The 20,643-nt window shown below is 37.3% G+C and overlaps 3 protein-coding genes and 1 pseudogene across 7 annotated transcripts; 1 reads left to right on the top strand and 3 right to left on the bottom strand.

Annotated features, from left to right (window-relative positions):
• Positions 1-874: 874 nt before the first annotated feature.
• On the top strand, positions 875-7,987 carry LOC104811845 (myosin-2-like). 2 transcript variants are annotated; one of them, XM_010538692.2, is made up of 25 exons: positions 875-1,077; positions 1,322-2,037; positions 2,297-2,398; positions 2,482-2,625; positions 2,719-2,869; positions 2,992-3,019; positions 3,123-3,291; positions 3,397-3,460; positions 3,576-3,589; positions 3,677-3,761; positions 3,922-4,025; positions 4,128-4,266; positions 4,520-4,638; positions 4,728-4,880; positions 4,959-5,048; positions 5,142-5,219; positions 5,366-5,524; positions 5,684-5,875; positions 5,996-6,201; positions 6,298-6,433; positions 6,587-6,659; positions 6,817-6,924; positions 7,023-7,138; positions 7,220-7,438; positions 7,528-7,987. In XM_010538692.2, exons 2-25 carry the CDS (start codon positions 1,555-1,557, stop codon positions 7,963-7,965), a joined length of 3,570 nt encoding a protein of 1,189 aa, XP_010536994.1. In that variant the 5' UTR covers positions 875-1,077; positions 1,322-1,554; the 3' UTR covers positions 7,966-7,987. The 2 variants fall into 2 exon arrangements, with proteins under 2 accessions (XP_010536994.1, XP_010536993.1); XM_010538691.2 differs by having other exon boundaries at positions 6,530-6,659.
• A 97-nt stretch (positions 7,988-8,084) lies between these two features.
• LOC104813271 lies at positions 8,085-8,892 on the bottom strand (annotated as a pseudogene).
• LOC104811844 (double-strand break repair protein MRE11-like) lies at positions 8,738-10,164 on the bottom strand. Its single transcript, XM_010538690.2, has 5 exons — positions 10,125-10,164; positions 9,784-10,031; positions 9,557-9,680; positions 9,143-9,343; positions 8,738-9,041 (listed from the first exon to the last, which is right to left on the bottom strand). Exons 2-5 carry the CDS (start codon positions 10,026-10,028, stop codon positions 9,009-9,011), a joined length of 603 nt encoding a protein of 200 aa, XP_010536992.1. The 5' UTR covers positions 10,029-10,031; positions 10,125-10,164; the 3' UTR covers positions 8,738-9,008.
• Positions 10,165-15,234: 5,070 nt separating this feature from the next.
• LOC104811843 lies at positions 15,235-17,677 on the bottom strand. 4 transcript variants are annotated; one of them, XM_019202340.1, is made up of 6 exons: positions 17,349-17,668; positions 17,181-17,234; positions 17,000-17,080; positions 16,854-16,923; positions 16,447-16,535; positions 15,235-15,700 (listed from the first exon to the last, which is right to left on the bottom strand). In XM_019202340.1, the coding sequence occupies exons 1-6, from the start codon at positions 17,511-17,513 to the stop codon at positions 15,698-15,700; spliced, it is 462 nt and encodes a 153-aa protein (XP_019057885.1). In that variant the 5' UTR covers positions 17,514-17,668; the 3' UTR covers positions 15,235-15,697. The 4 variants fall into 4 exon arrangements, with proteins under 4 accessions (XP_019057885.1, XP_010536990.1, XP_019057884.1 ...); XM_010538688.2 differs by lacking the exon at positions 15,235-15,700 and adding an exon at positions 15,947-16,291 and having other exon boundaries at positions 17,349-17,657; XM_019202339.1 differs by lacking the exon at positions 15,235-15,700 and adding an exon at positions 16,248-16,340.
• Positions 17,678-20,643: the final 2,966 nt, after the last annotated feature.

The following is a 20,643-nucleotide window of genomic DNA, read 5'->3' as shown; positions in this document are numbered from 1 at the left end:
GGATCTGCCACTATATATATATATATACACACACACGGATCAACGAACAAATGTTATCAAAGGAGCCTCAAAATGATGAATTTCCATTGGTAGCATTAGTAGAAAGAAAACCCCAATTAACCATGCCATAAAGGTTATGTTTCTAATTATAATTTCAGACGAGTTTGGTGGGTCACAATAACGTGAGCGCCTTGATTGAGGGGTAGAACTGTCAAATCGTATGTTTCATTTAATGTGTCACGTTCAAAAAAACCTTTTTGACTTTTTTTTATTATTGTCTTTATGATAAATTATGTGAATACATTAAGTAAACATTACTGGCAGGCAATTAAAATTTACCAATTTTTTTTTTTTAAAAGAATACGATAACACAATAGTAGTTGTTTGAAAAACTTGGGAATTCGTAATCTACCCGGGAAACGTGTAGGAATTAGAGATGAATTTTTCGACATTCGATTCGAGTTCAATTCAAAAAATTGTTCCGATTTTATAAAAATATATACCAATTGATTATTTTTTTTATTAAAAAAAATTTAGATTTGTTTGAAAAAATTTGATTTTTTGAATTTTTTAAAATTCGAATAGATAAAAAAACAGTTTTTAAAATTACCGTTTAAAAATTTTGGACAAATCGGTTGTAAACAGTATCATATTTTTCGATTCTATAATTGGATGTTGACTAACAGTACCAAAACGCACAGCAAAATTATTTTTATTTTCCTCATATTATTAATTTTGTGTATTATGGTTAATTAATATGTTATTATACTCCAGATCCGGAAACCTTTTTATTTTTAATTAAAAAAAAGACGCATTTGAATTTTTGCCGGAGAAAAACAAAATGGAAGAAGAAAGGAACAGCGGGAGCATGTATTATCTTCTTCTTGTTCCCAACAAAGCAAAAGTCGCAACCTTTGAGAAAAAATAGCAATTTTCTCTGGGAAGAAAATTCTCAGAGGTTTTATTTTCCCAGTAACCAAACAAATCCCTTTCCTCCCTGTTTTCCCTCTAACAAACAACCTTTTAACCTCTTCTCTGTTTTGTTATCCCCCCCCTCGTCTGTGCTCCATTGAACTCGTAAGTTTCGCTTCCGTTTCTTCTTCTCAAAGTTTGTTTCTTGTCGTTGGCAATGGATTTGGCTTTCTACTCTTTTCCACGTTTGGCAAATTCGTTTCGACTTTATTTTCCTTTCGTTATTCAGCTTCTGTAACGACAAATTCAGGAGTTTCCATCCCCCCAAAAGATTTCGTCCAAAAACCTCGAGATTTCCAGTTTCTGGTTAAAAATTGAGTTTTTATTTTGCTGAATCTCTGATATTCAGGTTTCCCTAGAAGATCTCAGGTTCCGAGGAGCATATGCATGGTTAACGAGGCGTGGGATTCTTCTTCTGGCTTCGACGTTTTCTTCGGTCTCCTCCATGATTCCATAAATTAGGGTTTATATGGAGCTCGATTTGCGCGAAATGCTTGTCGATTAAGCCTCTGCGAGGGATTTCCGTTGGTGGGTTCTGAATTTCTTCTGCGATTACTTTCGGTGAGACGCGAAGAGAATACGATGATATTATCGGCGTCGCCGACGACGCTGGCGAAAAGCTCGCTGGAGGAGATGCTCGAGTCTCTTCGCAGGCAAGACGAGTACGATCGGCCGACAGATACTCCGCCTGCGCTTCCGGCCCGGCCGAATTCTAGGGCCCGGCTGCCGTCGGCGCGACGATCGCTTCCGGCGAACTTTGGCGTCGGAAATGTGATCGGAGACGGGAACGGGGCCATCTCCGCCGCGGCGGAGAGCGAAGGCAAGGGGAAGGAGGATGGGAAGAGGAAAGAGAAGGATTTAGGAGTGAAGAGGAAGACCTTCGGGAGCAAGAAAATGAGGACTGAGCAGAGCGGGGAATGTCCGTACACCGCGAAGGAGAAGAACGTTGCAATGGAGGGTGTGAAGAGTAGCAGTGTTCAGGTGAGTTCAGCGAAGAAGGCTGAGGACCGTAAGAAGTCTCCGGAATCCGAATGGAACGATAACGTTGAGTATTTCATCAAGAAGGTGAGTCTTTTATTGGATAAAGTTTGAAACTTTGAGATATTGGGGTTGATTTCCTTTTTGGTGACGTACGGTGAGGCTTTTAACTTGTTATAGCTAACTCTGTAGTGAAGATTATAGAGGTTTCTTTGATTTGATGGACATGAAAGATTGAGCATTTTAGTCCTTCTGATGTCAAGATTTTGACTCTGATTTATAGTCTTTGATCATATGATGGGGCAGATTATGACAGCCGCATTTACTGTGGATGTTTTGATTTCAGAAACTTTGTGTTTGGTGTCGGGCACCTAATGGGCAGTGGCAATTGGGGATAATACAGTCTACTTCCGGTGACGAGTCGTTTGTCATGTTGTCCCATGGAAAGGTAAGTTTCTTTAAGTTAAACTCTCATCTGTAAGAGTTACAGGGGCCTGACTGTATCTGATGTTTAAATTTGTGCTACCAAAGGTTGTGAAAGTGTCTACAGAAGGGATCTTCCCTGCAAACCCCGAGATTCTTGAAGGTGTTGAAGATCTTATACAGTTAAGTTATCTGAATGAGCCATCGGTCGTTTGCAATCTACGGGTCAGATATTCACAAGACTTGATTTATGTAAGTTTAAAGGAAACTCTGTCTGATCGGACTGATTAGTTTGTCATTTCTCTGTTTACTCTTTGAACTGATTCTCTTGCTTATGTTCTGTAGAGTAAAGCCGGGCCAGTTTTGATTGCCGTCAATCCGTTTAAAGATGTCCAGATTTATGGAAAAGATATCCTCTCGGCTTATCATCAGAAGGTTTTGGACACTCCTCATGTGTATGCCGTGGCTGATGCAGCTTATGTTGAGATGATGAGAGGTGAGTAGAAGTATTTTCTTTTCACACTTTTCCTTTGTCCATTAAACTGGGAAACAAAACTCTTTGAGTGTGCTGACATAATGAGTTTCTGGTGATTACCCTTTGAACTTCTCTATTTGCAGATGGCAAGAACCAGTCTATCATTATAAGGTAAGAGCCTTTCACTTCTGAAGTTCGCCTCCTGCTGGATGTAGAGGTTAACGGTTTGAGACGTAAATATGGATGATCATTTGGTTATATAATTATTCTACAGCGGGGAAAGTGGAGCTGGGAAAACTGAGACGGCAAAATTCGCGATGCAGTACTTTGCAGCTCTTGGTAGAGGTAGCTGTGGGGTAGAGTATGAAATCCTAGAAACAAATGGTATTCTTGAAGCATTTGGGAATGCTAAAACATCAAGAAACTCAAACTCTAGCCGATTTGTAAGTTATTTATAGCAGCTTTTCCCTCCATATTTTGCATGAAATATATTCTGTATATTAAGATGTTATTTTATTTCAACTAACAGTGAAACGAAATGGGTGCAGGGTAAACTGACTGAAATTCATTTTAGTGTGATGGGACATATATGTGGAGCCAAAATTGAGACTTGTGAGTAACAATTTGACCTCTTTATGATTTTCTTGTGATGTTTGTGGTTTTGTGCTCACATACTTCATTTTTTCTTCATTGTTTTGCGTTAATATTCTTTGCTGGATGCACACAGTTCTGCTAGAAAAGGTACTCTTTGTTTCCCTATGTAAATTTTTCATTGATTTTTCACCCCTTAATCGTTGCTGAAGCTGTTTGTTAGTTTCCTTTTATCAGTCAAGAGTGGTTCAGTTGTCCGATGGTGAAAGATCCTACCACATCTTTTATGAATTGTGTGCAGGGGCTTCACCAACTCTCAGAGGTAACGTTTCAAACTGAAACATCTAAGATTTAATACCAATATATATATTCATTCACATTTGTCATGCTTTGAAAATGTCCCTGCTGAAGTAGAATACAGACACACCTAAATCTTAGCTAGAGTCATCAGCAAGCTATTTGTTCTTTGATTTTGTTTGCAGAGAGATTGAAGCTTAAGACAGCAAGTGAGTACAACTATCTGAATCAGAGTGATTGCTTGACCATTGATGGTGTTGATGATGCTATGAAATTTCAGAAACTAATGGTAACTTTTTTTGTGTCCTATCTGTGCCTCTATTCCTGTGGAGTTGTAAATCCTGGGACTTTGTTGTTTGTTTTTCTGATTGCTATATCTCATTTTCTGTAGGAAGCTTTTGATATCGTTAAAATACCAAAAGATTATCAAGAGCGTACATTTGCACTTCTTGCGGCTGTGTTGTGGATAGGGAACATATCTTTCCAAGTGATTGACAGTGAAAATCATGTGGATGTGGTAGCAGATGAAGGTAGAATCTATAGGCCTTCACTCATCATCACCATAACTGGCATCATAAAGTTCTTCCTTGACATCATTTATTGAATAAATGTATCAGGCATGAACTTATTGCCAATGCTTTTGTCACAGACTATTGGTTGGTTAGTGTTTGAGGACTAGTTATGATAGAACTTTTTACCCTGTTTGTTACTTTATCCTGCATCTTTGTATGAAGAAATGATCAAATTTGGTCACACTTACAATTTATCTGTTGTTTTTGGTAGCTGTCACCAATGCTGCAATGCTTATGGGTTGCAAGCCTGAGGAGTTTATGGTGGTTCTATCTACCCGTAAGCTCCAAGGGGGTAGGGATGCTATTGCTAAAAGACTGACATTGCCTCAGGTTCGCTTGTTTTTAGTTTATCCTAATATTTGTTATTCAAAATCATCTAAGGGGTTGATATGTGAATCTCTTAATCATCTCATGTTTAGGCAATTGATATGAGGGATGCGTTGGCAAAATTCATCTATGCCAGCCTTTTTGACCGGCTTGTTGGACAGATAAACACTACGCTGGAAGTTGGTAAATCAAATACAGAGAGATCTATAAGTATTCTTGATATATATGGGTTTGAATCATTCAAGGTTAGTTACTGTGCTACATATTTTCTCAGTCACAATTTCTTTTTTGACTCTGTGATGATTTGATCTCCTTTGTTTCAGAATAATAGTTTTGAGCAATTCTGTATTAATTATGCAAATGAGAGACTGCAGCAACACTTCACACGGCATATATTTAAACTTGAACAAGAGGTGATATATAAAGATCTAATCTTTTCTTCTAGCCACTTACTCTTCATTGAATTGTCTGTTCTCTCTATTCATGTAAACATCATCAATGTTCAGGAGTATGAAGTGGATGGAATTGATTGGGCTAAGGTCGAATTTGAAGACAATCAAGAGTGCTTAGATCTCATTGAGAAGGTAATTCACAGCTTTTCCTGAATAGAAGGGTCGGTTTAAATGCTTTGTTTTAAAATATGAAATGATGATCTTTTACGATGTTTTACAAAGACATCTCTTTGGTTAGAATAAAAATGGTAATGTTTTCCATGTGGCCGATTGTGCAGAAACCCGTTGGTTTGTTGTCTCTATTAGACGAGGAATCAAAATTTCCAAAGGCGACTGATTTGACCTTCGCCAATAAGCTCAAGCAGCACTTGAAGGCTAATCGCTGCTTCAAAGGAGAAAGAGGTCGAGCCTTCAGGGTTAACCATTATGCTGGAGAGGTCAGTTTATGCCCCCAGCTCCAGCACCTTGATTCTGCATAGTGAGCATATTGAATTGTTTTTATGTGGGTCTGACAATTAATATGGTACCGGAGGAATTACATCTGGCTCAGGTTCCATGATGGGGGAGTGTATACTGAGTGATATTTTTGTTAATAGGTTCTCTATGATACAAATGGTTTTTTGGAGAAGAACCGAGATCCACTACATGCTGATCTCATACAACTTTTATCATCATGCGCATGCCACTGCCAGTTGGTGAAATCGCTGGTTATGAAAAATTCTAACAAGTCTCAGAAGCCATCAATGTTATCAGATTCTACAAATCAAAGTGTTGGTACGAAGTTTAAGGTACTTCCAAGGCTTGAACTCTGCAGTCTTGTTTCTCTACTCACATTAATTCTTGTATCCACATATTTCTTTAATAATTTTTGCTTGTCCATGATTTTTAATTTGTTCGATGCTTAACAGGGTCAACTTTTCAAGTTGATGAACAAGTTGGAGAACACCACTCCTCATTTTATCCGATGCATAATGCCTAATTCTAAGCAGTTTCCCGGTGTATATGAGGAGGATCTTGTCCTTCATCAACTTAGATGTTGTGGTGTTTTAGAGGTTGTCAGAATATCTAGATCGGGATTTCCCACCCGGTTGACTCATCAAGAGTTTTCAGAGAGGTGAGCTTCGCAACTTTATTTCTGTACTTTTGTGGATAACCGACTTCCACAAATTTTCTGAGCGATTTGTTTTCATTTGGCTTGCATACATCTTAGATATGGATTTCCGCTCTCCGGCACGATAGTATCTCGGGATCCACTGAGCATATCGATTGCTGTTCTGAAGCAATTTAATATCCCTCCTGAATTGTTTCAAGTTGGTTATACGAAATTGTACCTCCGAACTGGGCAAGTAAGTTCCTAAACGTGGAAGCCAAGCCACGAGTGTATTTGTTTCCACTACTGACAATTGTAATGTAATGCCTTTGTTTTCACCATTTTTTTATAGATCGGTATCCTCGAGGGTAGAAGAAAACTAATTCTGAAAGGTGTAATTGGGATACAGAAACACTTCCGCGGCCGGTGGTCTCGTCAATATTTCCGGCAGCTGAGGAATGGGGCAATGTTACTGCAATCATGTAATCACCAACATACCTCTTTTATGCTTATTTTCGGTCTTCATCTCTCTATTTTGCATATTTAGTTCTCTCAATACGAGGGTTGATATTTATCTTTAGGTAGTCAGATCACTAAGAGTCTTGAATCTGATTGACTAATATTCACTTGCTGCTGCAGATATCCGAGGTGAAAATTCCCGAAGAAAGTATGATGTTATATACCGTGCAGCTTCTGTATCCCGAGCCATTGCAGAAGAGATAACTGCAGCCATATTCTTGCAATCAGGTGGGTAGTTTGCCTTCTTGCCCTTGCTTTAAGATTATTGCTTCCTCATCATTCATTGCAGATTTCACCATTCTTCTTCGCCTTCTCCTGTTTTGCAGTTGTACGTGGCTGGTTGGCTCGAAATAAATTCAATAGCTTGCAATGCAAGAAACAATCACATGGCGAGAAGACAAAACCAAAGAGGAGATCGAATAGGAGGATTTCTGAAGACAAGGTAGTGTTCTGTAAGATGGTTGTGCTGTTCTTTTCTCCGATCCCTATTTTGCTAAAACTCTGTTTCCCCATTTCTGTTTAGGATCTACTGCAAGAGCAGGTCCAGGCCCCACCTCCAACTTCTGCTATGGCTGAACTTCAGAGGCGAGTTCAGAAAGCCGAAGCAGCTTTAGTGCAGAAGGAAGAAGAAAACACTGAACTGCGGGGCCAATTGCGACAATTTGAGGCAAAGTGGTCAGATTACGAGGCAAAGATGAAGTCGGTGGAGGAGGCGTGGCAAAAGCAGATGGCATCGTTGCAGGTACAACCATTGATTTGCTCTTCTGACTCAATAATAGTTACGAATATTTTTGTTGAAAGCTTTTAATTTTGGAGTTTTTGCTTCATCAGATGAGTCTCGCAGCTGCCAGGAAGAGTCTTGCTGACAACAATGGAGGTCATCCAACGAGACCCGACACTTCGATATCACTGTTCGGTTATGATTCAGAGGACACAGTGACGTCTATAGGAACTCCCGGAATTTGCACTCCCACGAAATTCACCAATGGCAGTTTAAACTCGGTCAGCAATCTTGCCAGAGAATTCGAGCAACGGAAATTTAGTTTCGATGAAGATGCAAGGTCTCTTGTCGAGGCGAAAATGGGACCACAGCTATCCATTTCCGACGGCCAACACCACCCAGAAGAAGAACTCAAGAAACTGAAGCTGAGATTCGAGACATGGAAGAAAGATTACAAAGCCAGGTTACGAGAGACAAAAGCAAGACTCCATCGACTAGATGGCCACAAGAGTCACCATCGGAAATGGTGGGGCAAGATCAGAGTCTAGGGCTTTTAACCTGAACAGATCAGCACTAGGGTTCAGTGAGAGAGACAATACATGTAAAAGTGTATATACATCTGCATATCACACTAGGAGAAGGATCATAGTCATCTGATAAATATAGTTTCAGAGGTGATACAAAATCAAGCTCCAGGTACGAACTTTGTAGCATAAGCCCTGGCATTGTTAGCAACAGGGTTATCAAGAAGGTCAAGAAGATTCTGCAGAGGTCCTTTCCCTGTAACAATGGCTTGAACGAAGAACCTGAACATGGAGAACATAGCCAGCCGGTCATTCTTGATCTCCTTAACCTTGAGCTCAGCGAAGGTAACCGGGTCATCGGCCAGACTCGACGAGTCAAGGTACCGTCCACCCGGGGAAATGTCATTCCCTTCTCCAACCCCTTCAAAGCCATTGATGCGGAGCCATTAGGGCGACTTGGAAAGCGAGGACGGCTAATCTGCTCTGAGCGATGGACGAGGTTAGGGTTTCTGAGATAGTCCAAACCTCCTTCGGAGAATAAATATCTGAGCGCCGGCTTTGAACCAGGCTGGCTCTTTGAAGTCAACACGAACCCATGTCTCAAGCACTTCAGGTGTTAAGCATTCTTATGGAGAGTTGGAAATCTTGACGCCATTTTTCTTTTGGTGTTGTACAATTTGTGTGTAACGTTCACATGGATATTTGAATGTAATTAGCAAATTGAGAAGAGAGGGACGAAGGAGCAAAACTCAAAGAGTGAGAGATGGAGAGAGAGGATGTGGGCATCAGCCAGACAGAAAGCAGCTTCGGATTTTGCCCATTAATACTTTGTGCACCAAAGAATTGCACGGCATCGTTGAAATGAATGATACGCAAAACAAAAATATTCGGAGATTCCTTGTAAAGCAAGCGAAGCAAACAAGACGCCCCACAGTTGTTGCAATCTTCCATATTTACTTACATCCTATAAAAGAAAACCTTTTTTTGTCCTTGACAGAGGTCCCTGGTCGTATAAGTTTAAACAAAACAAAACTGGGAGCCACAATCGCTCATTTCCAACGCGTATTTTACCTCCTCAGAGCTCCGTAATTCTTAGTAACCTGCATCACGATACATATGATATTTGATGTCAAACACATCTGCCCTGAAGCTGAATGGTTCAGTAGAAAAATGGTTGGCGTGAAAGGAGATGATAACATACCCGAGGTTGAGATCTGTTCAGTTTCTTCTCTATATCTTTGTCGTCCTCGTCGTCATCATCGTCCCTGCTACTGAGTAGCCTCTGAAGCGAAGAACTTTCTGACTTCCTCCCTCGTTTTGAAGTTGTAGAACTTCTACTACCTCTGCCACTCTTTGTAGCTTGTCTTTTACGTCCCCTGCCTCTACCGGTGTTATCCTCGTCCTTATAGATTCATTATCCCAAAACAAAATGGGATTTGGTTAGTCAATCCGAGGAATCCCTAGGACAGAAATCAAGTAGTGGGATTTGGCCAAAATGTCACGAGCTTTGTAACATCAACATGGGTCAGGGCAAAGTGGTCCAAAAACCGAATACCGATAGCAGAAGACTAAGACATCAATGAGAAGATTAATTGCTGCAGGGGATAGTCCATACCGAACTGCTGTCAATTGTGTTAATACCCTCGGGTTCTGCTTCTTCGCTTGAAGGTGAATCAACATTATCATCTTCAGTAGAAGCAAAACCTTTGAAGGTGGCTGTGGCTGTTGCTGCTGCAGATCTATGAATGACAAATCACTGACATAGGTTAGCTAGTGATGTGGATCCTACCCTGCTCGTGTTACTCCCTAGCACTATGGATTACATGTTTAAACTCATCTGACCTTTGAGACTGGCGAAAACCTAGAGCGCCATCAAGAGTGGTTTGCTTCATGGCACTTGAACCCCTACCACGACCTCTCCCCCTTGTTGAGGCTTTAGCTCTACCACGATCTGAAGACCCACGAGACGTCTTAGCAGTGGATGAACCTCTTCGACCTCTACCGGCAGGCACTGAACCGGAGATCTGAGTTGTGTCTTCATCATCACTGAAGGAAGCATTTCCAATTCCGCTAGTTCTGTTCATCATATCCTGTATAGAGAAGTTCAGGTAGATAATACTTGTAAGCAAACGTATGACAGATATGAATGTGACACCAAGAACATCTAAGGCGACAAATGCTACCTCTGAGGACAGTCTAGCAGATAAAAACTGTGAGGAACCTGATAAGTATTTCAGGGTTTACGTCAGAGGCAGGAAGAGAGGAAAAGAAGCAGTAAATGGTAAAAATTAAAAATTAAAAATTAAAAATTAAAAATTAAAAATTAAAAATTATTAAAATTATTAAAATTATTAAAATTATTAAAATTATTAAAATTATAAAAATTATAAAAATTAAAAAATTTAAAAATTAAAATTTAAAAATTAAAAACCTTAAACCCGATACCCGACCTAAACCCCAAACCCTAACTTTCCATTAGAACATTCATCTTTCCACTAATTCAGCACAAACAGATTTAACCCTATAATTCTAATTAACAAACTTCCGACTACTCCTAGTTAAACTTTTTATACAATTAAACATTAATACATATACATATACATATACATATATATATAATTATATACGTATATATATATATTTACACATATACATATACATATACAATTACATATATATACACAAATATCCAACCGAGTTTTCCAGAATCGAACTAAATTTCAAAAACACGAAAAAAATAATTTTAAAAAAATATTTTCTAAATAAAAACACTACAAGAAACATCCAAAATTGCGATAGAAAAAATATGTCGTAAATATAAAGAAAATTCATCGCAATTATAAAATTTTGATGGAATACGATGAAACAATTTTCGTCCGTAAAATGTTGTCGCAAAAGTTTTTCATATGTTAATCCATTACTAAAATTGCGACAGACGAAATATGCGTTTTGCGATATACGGAAAATTTTGTCGCAAATGTTTTTTAATTTAAAAAAATCAAAAATAATATATTATACATCTACATATACATATATATTCATATACACATCATTACACATATAATTTTATATATATATACATATTCATACATATTTACACATATACACATACATACATAAATGCATATACACATATTTCATATACACATCACATAAACAACGTACACATTTCAACACGGATATTCATATTCATATACATACACATATACACACATACATAAACACATACACATATACACATATACACACATACATAAACACATACACATACACATACATACATAAACACATACACCCTAAACCCGAAACTTAAACCCCAAATCCCGAAACCCTAAATCCGACCCTGACCCGACTTCGACCTCGATCCCGACTCTAAATCAAACCTAAACATTTAAATTTAATTCTCAAACTCACTTCCCAATAGATCACTCATCCTCTCACTACTCCAGCACAATCTCCTTAACACTAGAATTTAAATTATTAATTATCCAACTGCTCCAACTATTCCAATTTAAACTTCTGATATCATATAACATTAATATATATACATATATAAATTTTTATACATATAAATATTTATATATGTATAAATACGCATATACATATATACATACTCACATACATATATACATATATATATACACATATATTTATATGTATGAATATTTATACGTAAATATGTATATATATTTACGTATATACACATATATACGTATGTATAAATATATAAAAGGAGAAATCGCCAAAAAACTCTGTATTCTTCTCAGGTCAATGAAAAAACTCTGTACTTTTTTACTTATCAATTAAATCTTGTACTTGATATGATTATCACATAAAACTTTGAACTTTTTAAAATTCGCCGAAAATTTCCTCGTCTGCTAACTCAAAAATTAATATATATATACATATAAATTCACATATACATATATATATTAAAAATTAAATTTTTTGTAATTAATAAAACACATATACACATAACTACAATATATATGTATATTATAACTAATACATATATATATATATATATATATATTAAAATAAAAATAATTATAATTAATTTTATGTACATACATAATATACATATTAAAATAAAAATAATTATAAATAACATATACATATAATATATATTAAAAATAATATGTATATATAATATATTAGTTATACATTCAACATAAACATATACAACTAATATGTATATTAAAATAAAAATAATTCTAACTAATATATATATTAAAAAATAATATGTATATATATATTATTTATAGTATAATTTATAATATATATTATAGATGTGTATATATGTATTTTATTAGTTATAAATAAGTTTATATTTAATATAAACCCTAAACCTCTAGCCCCAAACTCTAAACCCTACGCCCAAAACTCTAAACCCTAACTTTCCAGTAGGTCACACATCCTTCCACTAAACGCTTAACCCTAGATTTCTAATTGACTAACTTTCAAGTACTCCAAGTTAAAGTTCCAACACAATCAAACATTAACATATATACATATACATATATATACACAAACAAATATACATATACACAGTGGCGGACCTACGTTATGAAGGATGGGGGCACAGGCCCCTCTCTAATTTAAAAAAATGATGATTTTGACATAAAATTACAAGGAAAACTATCAAATGCCCCCCATAAAAAATATCATTTGATTTTATAAAATGATAGGTATAAAATGAATGCCCCCACTTATATTATTTTTTAGATCCGCCACTGTATATATATATATTTACACATATACATATATATATATATACAAATATATATATATACACATACATATACATATATTTACACATACATATATATAGACATACATATATATCATACACACATACACATAAATATACACGTTATAAATACTCATACATAAATATATAGTCCGATTCCTTGGAACCAAACCGTATCGAATCGAAAAATATGATATTTTTTCCAATACGAACCGTCTAAAATTCCAACCGAGTTTTCCAGAATCTCAAAACCCGAAAAAACTAATTTAAAAAAAATAAATGTTTTTTAAATTAAAACCACTACAAGAAAGATCCAAAATTACGATGGAAAAAATCGGTCGTAAATATAAAGCAAATTCATCGCAATTACAAATTTTTGATGGAATGCGACGGAATAATTTTCAACAGTAAAACATTGTCGTAAAAGTTTTTCAGACGTTAATCCATCGCTAAAATTATGGCAGACGAAATCTGCGTTTTGCGACAGAAAAACTACGGAAAATTTCGTCGCAAATATTTTTTAATTTAAAAAAATACAAAATTAATATATTATACATATACATATATATATACATATATATTCATATACACATGCATTTATATACACGTACATTACACATATACACATATAATTTTACATATATATACATATATTCATACATATTTATACGTATATATACATACAACATAAATACACATACATATATATGTTCACATACACATCACATAAACACACGTACACATTTCCACACATATTCATATTCACATACATACACAACACACACATATATAAACACATACACCCTAAATCCAAAACCCGAAATCTGAACCCCGAACCCCTAAACTCGACCCTGACCCCATTCTGACCTCGATCCCGACTCTAAATCGAACCCTAAACATTCAAATTTAATTTCCAAACTCATTTTCCAATAGATGACCCATCCTCCCACTACTCCATCAATATCTCCTTAACTTTAGAGTTTTAATTGTTAATCATCCAACTGCTCTAACTACTCCAAGTTAAACTTATAATATCATATAACATTAATATATATACATATATAAATGTTTATACATATAAATATTTATATCTATAAATACACACATATATATATACATAAACCCTAAACCCTAAATCTAACCCGAAACCCTCAACCCGGAACTCGAAACCCTGAACCTCTAAACCCTAAACACTAACTCTAACCCCTAAACCCTAAATTCTGAACCCTGAACCTGATCCCAATTCCAATCCTGACCCCGACCCCGATCCTGACCTAGACTCCGATCCCGATCCCGACTCCGATCCCGACTCTAAATGGAATCCAAAATTTTGAAATGTAATTATCGAACTCACTTCCCAATAGATCACCCATCCTCCTATTACTCCAATATAATCTTCCTTAACTATAGAGTTTTAATTTATAATCATCGAACTACTCCAAATTAAACTTCTGATATCATATAACATTAATATATACATACACATATATATATATATACATATATACATATACATATATATTTACATGTATGAATATACATGTAAATATTAATATATACACATTCGAATTCATATATATATATATATATATATATATATATATGTGCATAACATATATATGTAGTATAGATACACGATATATAAGCGTACATGTTTTGGTTCCTACCGAACCAAAAATATCGGTATTTTTTCCGAACCGTACCATTCAAAATATGTTTATACATATCGATATACTTATATATTTATGTAGAATATATATTTGTATATATAAATACACAATATATACATACTATAAATATCGATATATATATATATAAACATTTATTCTTATATATATCTGTAATTATATACATAATATATTTTTATATGTAAATATATATCCATAATATATTTATATATATACATATATATATTATTACAAGAAACAATCGAAATTGCGATGAAAAAATCCGTCGTAATTATAAAGAAAATCCGTCGCAATTACAAATTTGCGACGGAACAATTTTCGTCCGTATAGTGGTATCGCAAAACTTTGTCGGTCGTTAATCTATCGCTAAAATTGCGATGATGAAATCTGCGTTTTGCGATGGAAAAACTACAGAAAAATCCATCGTAAATATTGTCGAATCCGTTTTGAGGGTATAAAAGAGTTCACGTCACGACAACTGTTGGGTTGGAGTGGCTGCGACATCATCGAAATCTCAATAGTATTAGACCCAGGGTATGGTGATGATGATGATGATAATGAGATTAAATCCTCTCTCGCTTGTGCTTTGTTTCTCCATTGACGCCTTCTTCCTCCGTAAATGTAGGCACAGTCCGAAGCAAGAAATGAGTTGGCTACACTTAAGAGATTTCCCTTCCACAAAAAACGGGAACCTTGACCTTCAGATTGCTAAAATATCCCAAAGGGAAGATTAATAGACGAAGAGGTTTCCATAGACTGTTGGAAATGCTACTAGTTAGTTAGATAACTTTGTCCTCTACCCCGTATTTCCAGTATGTTAGACCATGATCAGCTTGTTGATTCCAATGTCGGATATGTTCAGTCAAACATCTTTACTGCTTTCTTTATGAATCCATTCATTTTAGGGCTTAGGTCATTATAACCACTTGATCGACAGAATAGGTGGAAAGATGGAGTGAAGTTTTACATTCACGATTGAACCATAGGTCATGGGGTATTCAAAATTTGACATGCATCGAGGTTAATCTAATTTGCACGTTAGATGTAATGAAACTATATATTAATTTTCAAAGCTTCGTTTTTTTAATCTGGGTTCATCTGAATGAATCCGCTTTAAGGGTATGAAATAGTTCACGATAACTGCAGGGGACTGGAGTGGTGCGACATCATCGAAATCTCAATGGTATTAGACCCAGGATATGGTGACGATCGATGATGATGATGGTGAGTTTTACTGCTTTTACTTTAGCGGATTCACTCAGCCGTTCTTAGTCTCCCACCCTTTGATACTTGTGGATTGTAATATCAGAGTTGCTTCTCACTGAAATTCATGACAAAACAATAAATAACACATTGTGAAGAGATGCCAACTTTATTTAAAAAAAATATATAATATTAAAACTCCAATTTTCTATAATGGCTATCTTCAATTATCGAGAAGAATCCAATGCCAACCACAACGTGATAACCTAACCAGTCATATCCCTAATAATAAAAACTACCCCCAGTAGATCATGGAGGAATTGGCTGGTAACTTTTCAGATGCATATGTAACAGTCAATACCGGTAGTCGCAAAACATAAGCTATAGTATTCGATCAATGACAACGATGAATAAAACGGGTGAAGACAACAAACTCATAGATTAAATTGTTACTAAATCAAGTGGCCAACACTACATTCTCGGCGCACAACTGAAACGTTGCTGAATCGAACTCAGTTGAAACAATCATCGAAGAAGCAAAGGTTCATCATGCTTATGATCACAAGATCCAATCCTATCTATCCTTGAGTTCCCGCTCAAATAGGCAGAGTTTCATGCGAATAGGCTCCAAAAACTGCTTCAAATCCAGACAAATCCGCTGCTTTTGCTGTTGCAAAAGTTCGCTGTCTTCAATGGGACTCACATCCAGCTGCCACACGCATAATGTGTGCATATATTTCCGGTCAGAATCTCATTACCTATTGTTGATACGAAATAGAACCTCTGAATTGTATAAATAATGTCAATATGCCTATACATGTCCGCCTCTCAATACAAATACAAATTGAAGTGAAGAGATGTTACCTGGAGATCATCTAGTTCGCCGAAAGAGAACTCGGGAATGTCCAGCCTTCCCTTGACCTTCTTCTTATTATCTTCAAATGTCCAGTCCCCTGAGTTAAGTGAAATAAAGGAAATCAGACTGCAGTAACACAGAAACATTGAACAAAAAAAAAGCAAGAAATGATAATGCAAAAAATTTTAACTGTTTCAGGGGAGGACAAATCTCATCCATTAACAATTAGCTGACCTTGCATTTGGCTTTCTTTGAGAGTTATAAAAAAGAAAACTTTTAACGAAATACAATAGCGGTTTCACATTTCTAGTCACCCAAAGTGCTTGGAAACTTTTGCTGTAAATCCCGCAGCTTATGAATACACATATTGTGGAGGAAAATGGTGAGCAAGAGCGGGAACGGAGAGAGATCCTACCTTCAAATTTGAGGGAAATCTCATAAGTGTAGCCGACTCTTTTCTTGTTTCGGACTGTAATTAAGAATGCCTACATTAGGGGGAAGAAGGCGTCAATGGAGAAAAAAGCACGCGAGATACAATAAGTGAGAGAGAATGGGACTAACATCTCCTACGCATCTACTGACATCCTTAATCTCAGCGGTTCCGGAAGAGAATTCCAAGGAGCCGACTGATACAAGCAACTCCTGCAGCCCACCTCAAACCATACCAACAAATCGGATATTGCAAAAAAAAAAAAAATTAAAGGAAAGAGGAAGAAGAAGTGTCAAGTATAGAGGAAAAGACCTTTAACCGATCGGTGGCCCATTTGGTGAGACTCTTTTCCTCCCAGGTGCCAGCCTGTGGAAAACGAGGACATGTTGAGCATGCAAAATAAAGAAAAGGAAGTAAAAGGCTTGTGATGTGAAATAGCTTTGCTTCAGGTTTGAGATTGAGAGAGAGAGAAATGAATACTCGATTCCAGAGAGAGCCGAGGGCGGGAGGATTAGAGGAATCGGAGTGGGCGATGTCGTGGGGGTTGAGTTTGCGGGGAAGAGGAGGAGGAGCCGCGTCTGCTGTCGCTTCCCTAACCCAATACCTGTACGACGATGCTCCGGCTTCCTCTTTCTTTTCCTCCATTGTTTCTCTCTCTCTCTCCCTCCCCTCCTTATTTTTAGGGTTTCTCCCTCAATGTCTCCAGAACTTTCCGTCTTTATATTGTTAAATTATTAAAGATCCGCTCCCAATCGGTGCACTCTCGAAGCTTCTTCAATACCTTAGAATACATTATACCATGCACAACACCGGATCCTATAATAACGGGTAACTCGGGCGAAAGTCGGATAAAAGAGGTTTTCCATTTGGCGTAAAATCTTACACCTAATGTAACATTCCTTCCCCTAACAATCACTTGTACTTGTTACTCTCTATATTCTGGTAGGCAAGCTGCCGACAAACAGCCAAGATGGTTTAACTCTGCCGCATCATTTCGAATAAAAACATATCCATATGTCAGTCGATACTAGGCCTCGGTGCTCTTGGCTTGTCAAGGAAGAGTGCAGTACAGTTCCACTTTCACCTTCCTCTCTCTTTGATCAGTGAATTGGGTGCACTGTTGCATTCACTTCCCGAACAAATCTGCATCCCACAGAAACATTTGTTACACACAACCGAAGAACAAAAGAACTATCAACTCAACCCCCTGGTAACGTCATCCAATGTAAACAGAAATCTAATGAATTCTTCAGCAATAGTCGAGAGCTGGTAACACATCAGTTGGCTTCCAGGGTACATATACACTCCGCAGCTCCACATTCGTATCAATTCTTTTTTGTTGCGCAGGAATAAAAGACAAAAAAAAAATCCAAGGATCAAGTCCACACAAGAATCAGCTACAGAGTCAAAGAGACTATATTCATATAGTTTCAATCCGTGGCCAAGGCACCAAAACTTATAGGACAATAGAAAAGGCGATAAATCAGATCTTTTGTAACCTTCATATGGTCAACTATCCTATAATTTCCATCATATGATACTATTTATTAGACCAGAGTTTACTGTATAACAAAGGAGAATGCTCCATAAGATTCATTTTTTCAATCTAGATAAACGTGCACATGTTCTGTAAACAGAACAAAACATACGTATACAGAATGTGTTTAGTTAGTAAGTAGTTCCTGGCATGAAGGGAAATTTCCACACTGCGATAAAAGTGTCAAAACAAAAGGGAATCAGTGACAAGAATATCGACCGCTGACACCTAAGAAAGAATTTCTTCTGCCAGCTGACCTTTGAGAGAGGTTTGATCATTCAGCCTCTGCAACTGATGCTGAAGGATTGAGGAATCAAGAACAGAACGAAAACTCTTCCTATACGTTCCATTAACAAGCAATAGAGGGACAGCTGCTGCCCTTCGAGTTCGAGCAACCGAGAAAGCCCATGGCCAATGCAGGGTCCTCAGAAAGTGTTAACCTATCATGATCTTATCGGCAGTTCAAACAAATCTTGTATTATATATTGATCAGGAAGAAAAACCACCAAAGCCAAATAAAGATAGTCACTCCTATTTCAATCCCAAGACAAAAAGATAGCTCTAACCACAGTGATTTAAGAATTGAAGGCAAAAGAATTTGTACATATGCTGACTGAACATAGGCTTTTGTGAAGGTAACGAGAGTGACGAAAGCCCATCCACGAGCACTTTAAGATCCACTGGTAGCTGTTTGATGTTCCCAACTTTCTGCGTCAATAAAGTGAAGGATTAAACTTCTTTTGGACGTCTACAGTGTCAGAAACTGTTGAGGAAAAAAAACAGACTATGGTAGGAATAATGTCTGGTTCCAATGACATTTCATTCTCAAACAAAAATCCTCTAGATAAGAAGCAAATGTTGTTTCATGGGGAAGACATGATAGCCCAGTGGCTGCATGAAGTGACTCATCCTTACAATTTTAGTGGCAGAATGATACATCCAAGAAGAAAGTGAAGAATTTAATTTGTTTTACTCAAGGAGGAATATGAAGAAGACTGTGGGGCATCAAAAAGTTGCTGAAGTGTGACAAATGGTAAAGATGAGATTAGGTTTTGTTCAGGGATTTGACGGCCAAGTTAGCTCTGCGACATGATTGTTGCAACTACTTACTAGTACAGGCTAGTGCAAGGTCAGGCTGGTCAGCCTTAGTTAGTTGGAAGCAGTTGCTCAGTAGTTTAGGGTATATATAAGGGGATCATAGTATATTTTCTTGGTAAAGTTTATTGGGAAGAGAGTGAGATCCCAAATTTTCCGGACTTATAACTTATTCCTGGTGGAGTAAAATTTGCCTTTTCCACATCATATTCTGTCACAGAACAAAGTGAAAATTTTGATTGTACCAAGAGATGCGGAAACAACCAATTGTTTGTGTAGAGGATTGTCCTCTCGTAACCTCACCGATTCGTCTCCGATTCGCTCGTGTGTGCTCAAGAACAGAAAAGAAAAAGAGACACCGGAGTTACGAGTTCGGTATCGAGCTCTAACACTCGATACCTACGTCTCGGGAAGAGGAACAGCGTTTGCTAGGGTTACAGAAAGAAAGCCGCCGGAGATCGACCGGAAAACCGATCCCGACACACGGAGGAACGAGAATCGCACCACCGAAAGAGAGAGAAATTCAAGACGGCAAAAAACAAGTCACTGCGCACAAATGCCCTAATCCTAGGTCAAATAACGTGACCTTACAAAAGACCATTTTGCCCCTCCGTGTTACCAAACCTTCTGACTCGAACCGAGGTTTCAGAAGCCTCCACTTCGCTCCAAAGGTTTGCTGAAGATATTCAACAAATCTCCACCTTCTTCTGCCAAACCTGCAAAAGAACGAGAAACATGGGAAAACACAAAAAAAAAACCAGACACGCCAAACCCTAGCAGGCTCATTCCCGTAACTTCCATGTAACTCCCCCTCTGGGTATGGTTCAAGGCGCATTGAACCTACCTTTCTAAAGGAGTCCTTACCGAGCGTGTCATAAACACGTCTCAGCGTGACACGACGCACCTAACCTACCCAAGCGAGTGTCCCCCGACACCTCCGCTTCCGAAAGTTACCTAAGACCTAGACTAGTATGACTCCCTAGACCGTCTAAGTGACCCCCTCCGGTGAAGTCTATATCTCACCAATGGCCCCTCGAGGGTCACGCCCCGACATCTACCCGTCCCCCGAGTCTACCCCGACTGTCCCGAGACTAACCTTGAGTCATACAGTCATACTAACACACCTAACTCTTGATCCCCGTA

Source organism: Tarenaya hassleriana, unplaced genomic scaffold, assembly GCF_000463585.1.
Source record: "Tarenaya hassleriana unplaced genomic scaffold, ASM46358v1 Cleome2, whole genome shotgun sequence".
Taxonomy (NCBI): Eukaryota; Viridiplantae; Streptophyta; class Magnoliopsida; order Brassicales; family Cleomaceae; genus Tarenaya; species Tarenaya hassleriana.
Note: the sequence above shows the minus strand (reverse complement) of the source record. Positions and strands in the feature narration are given on the sequence as shown.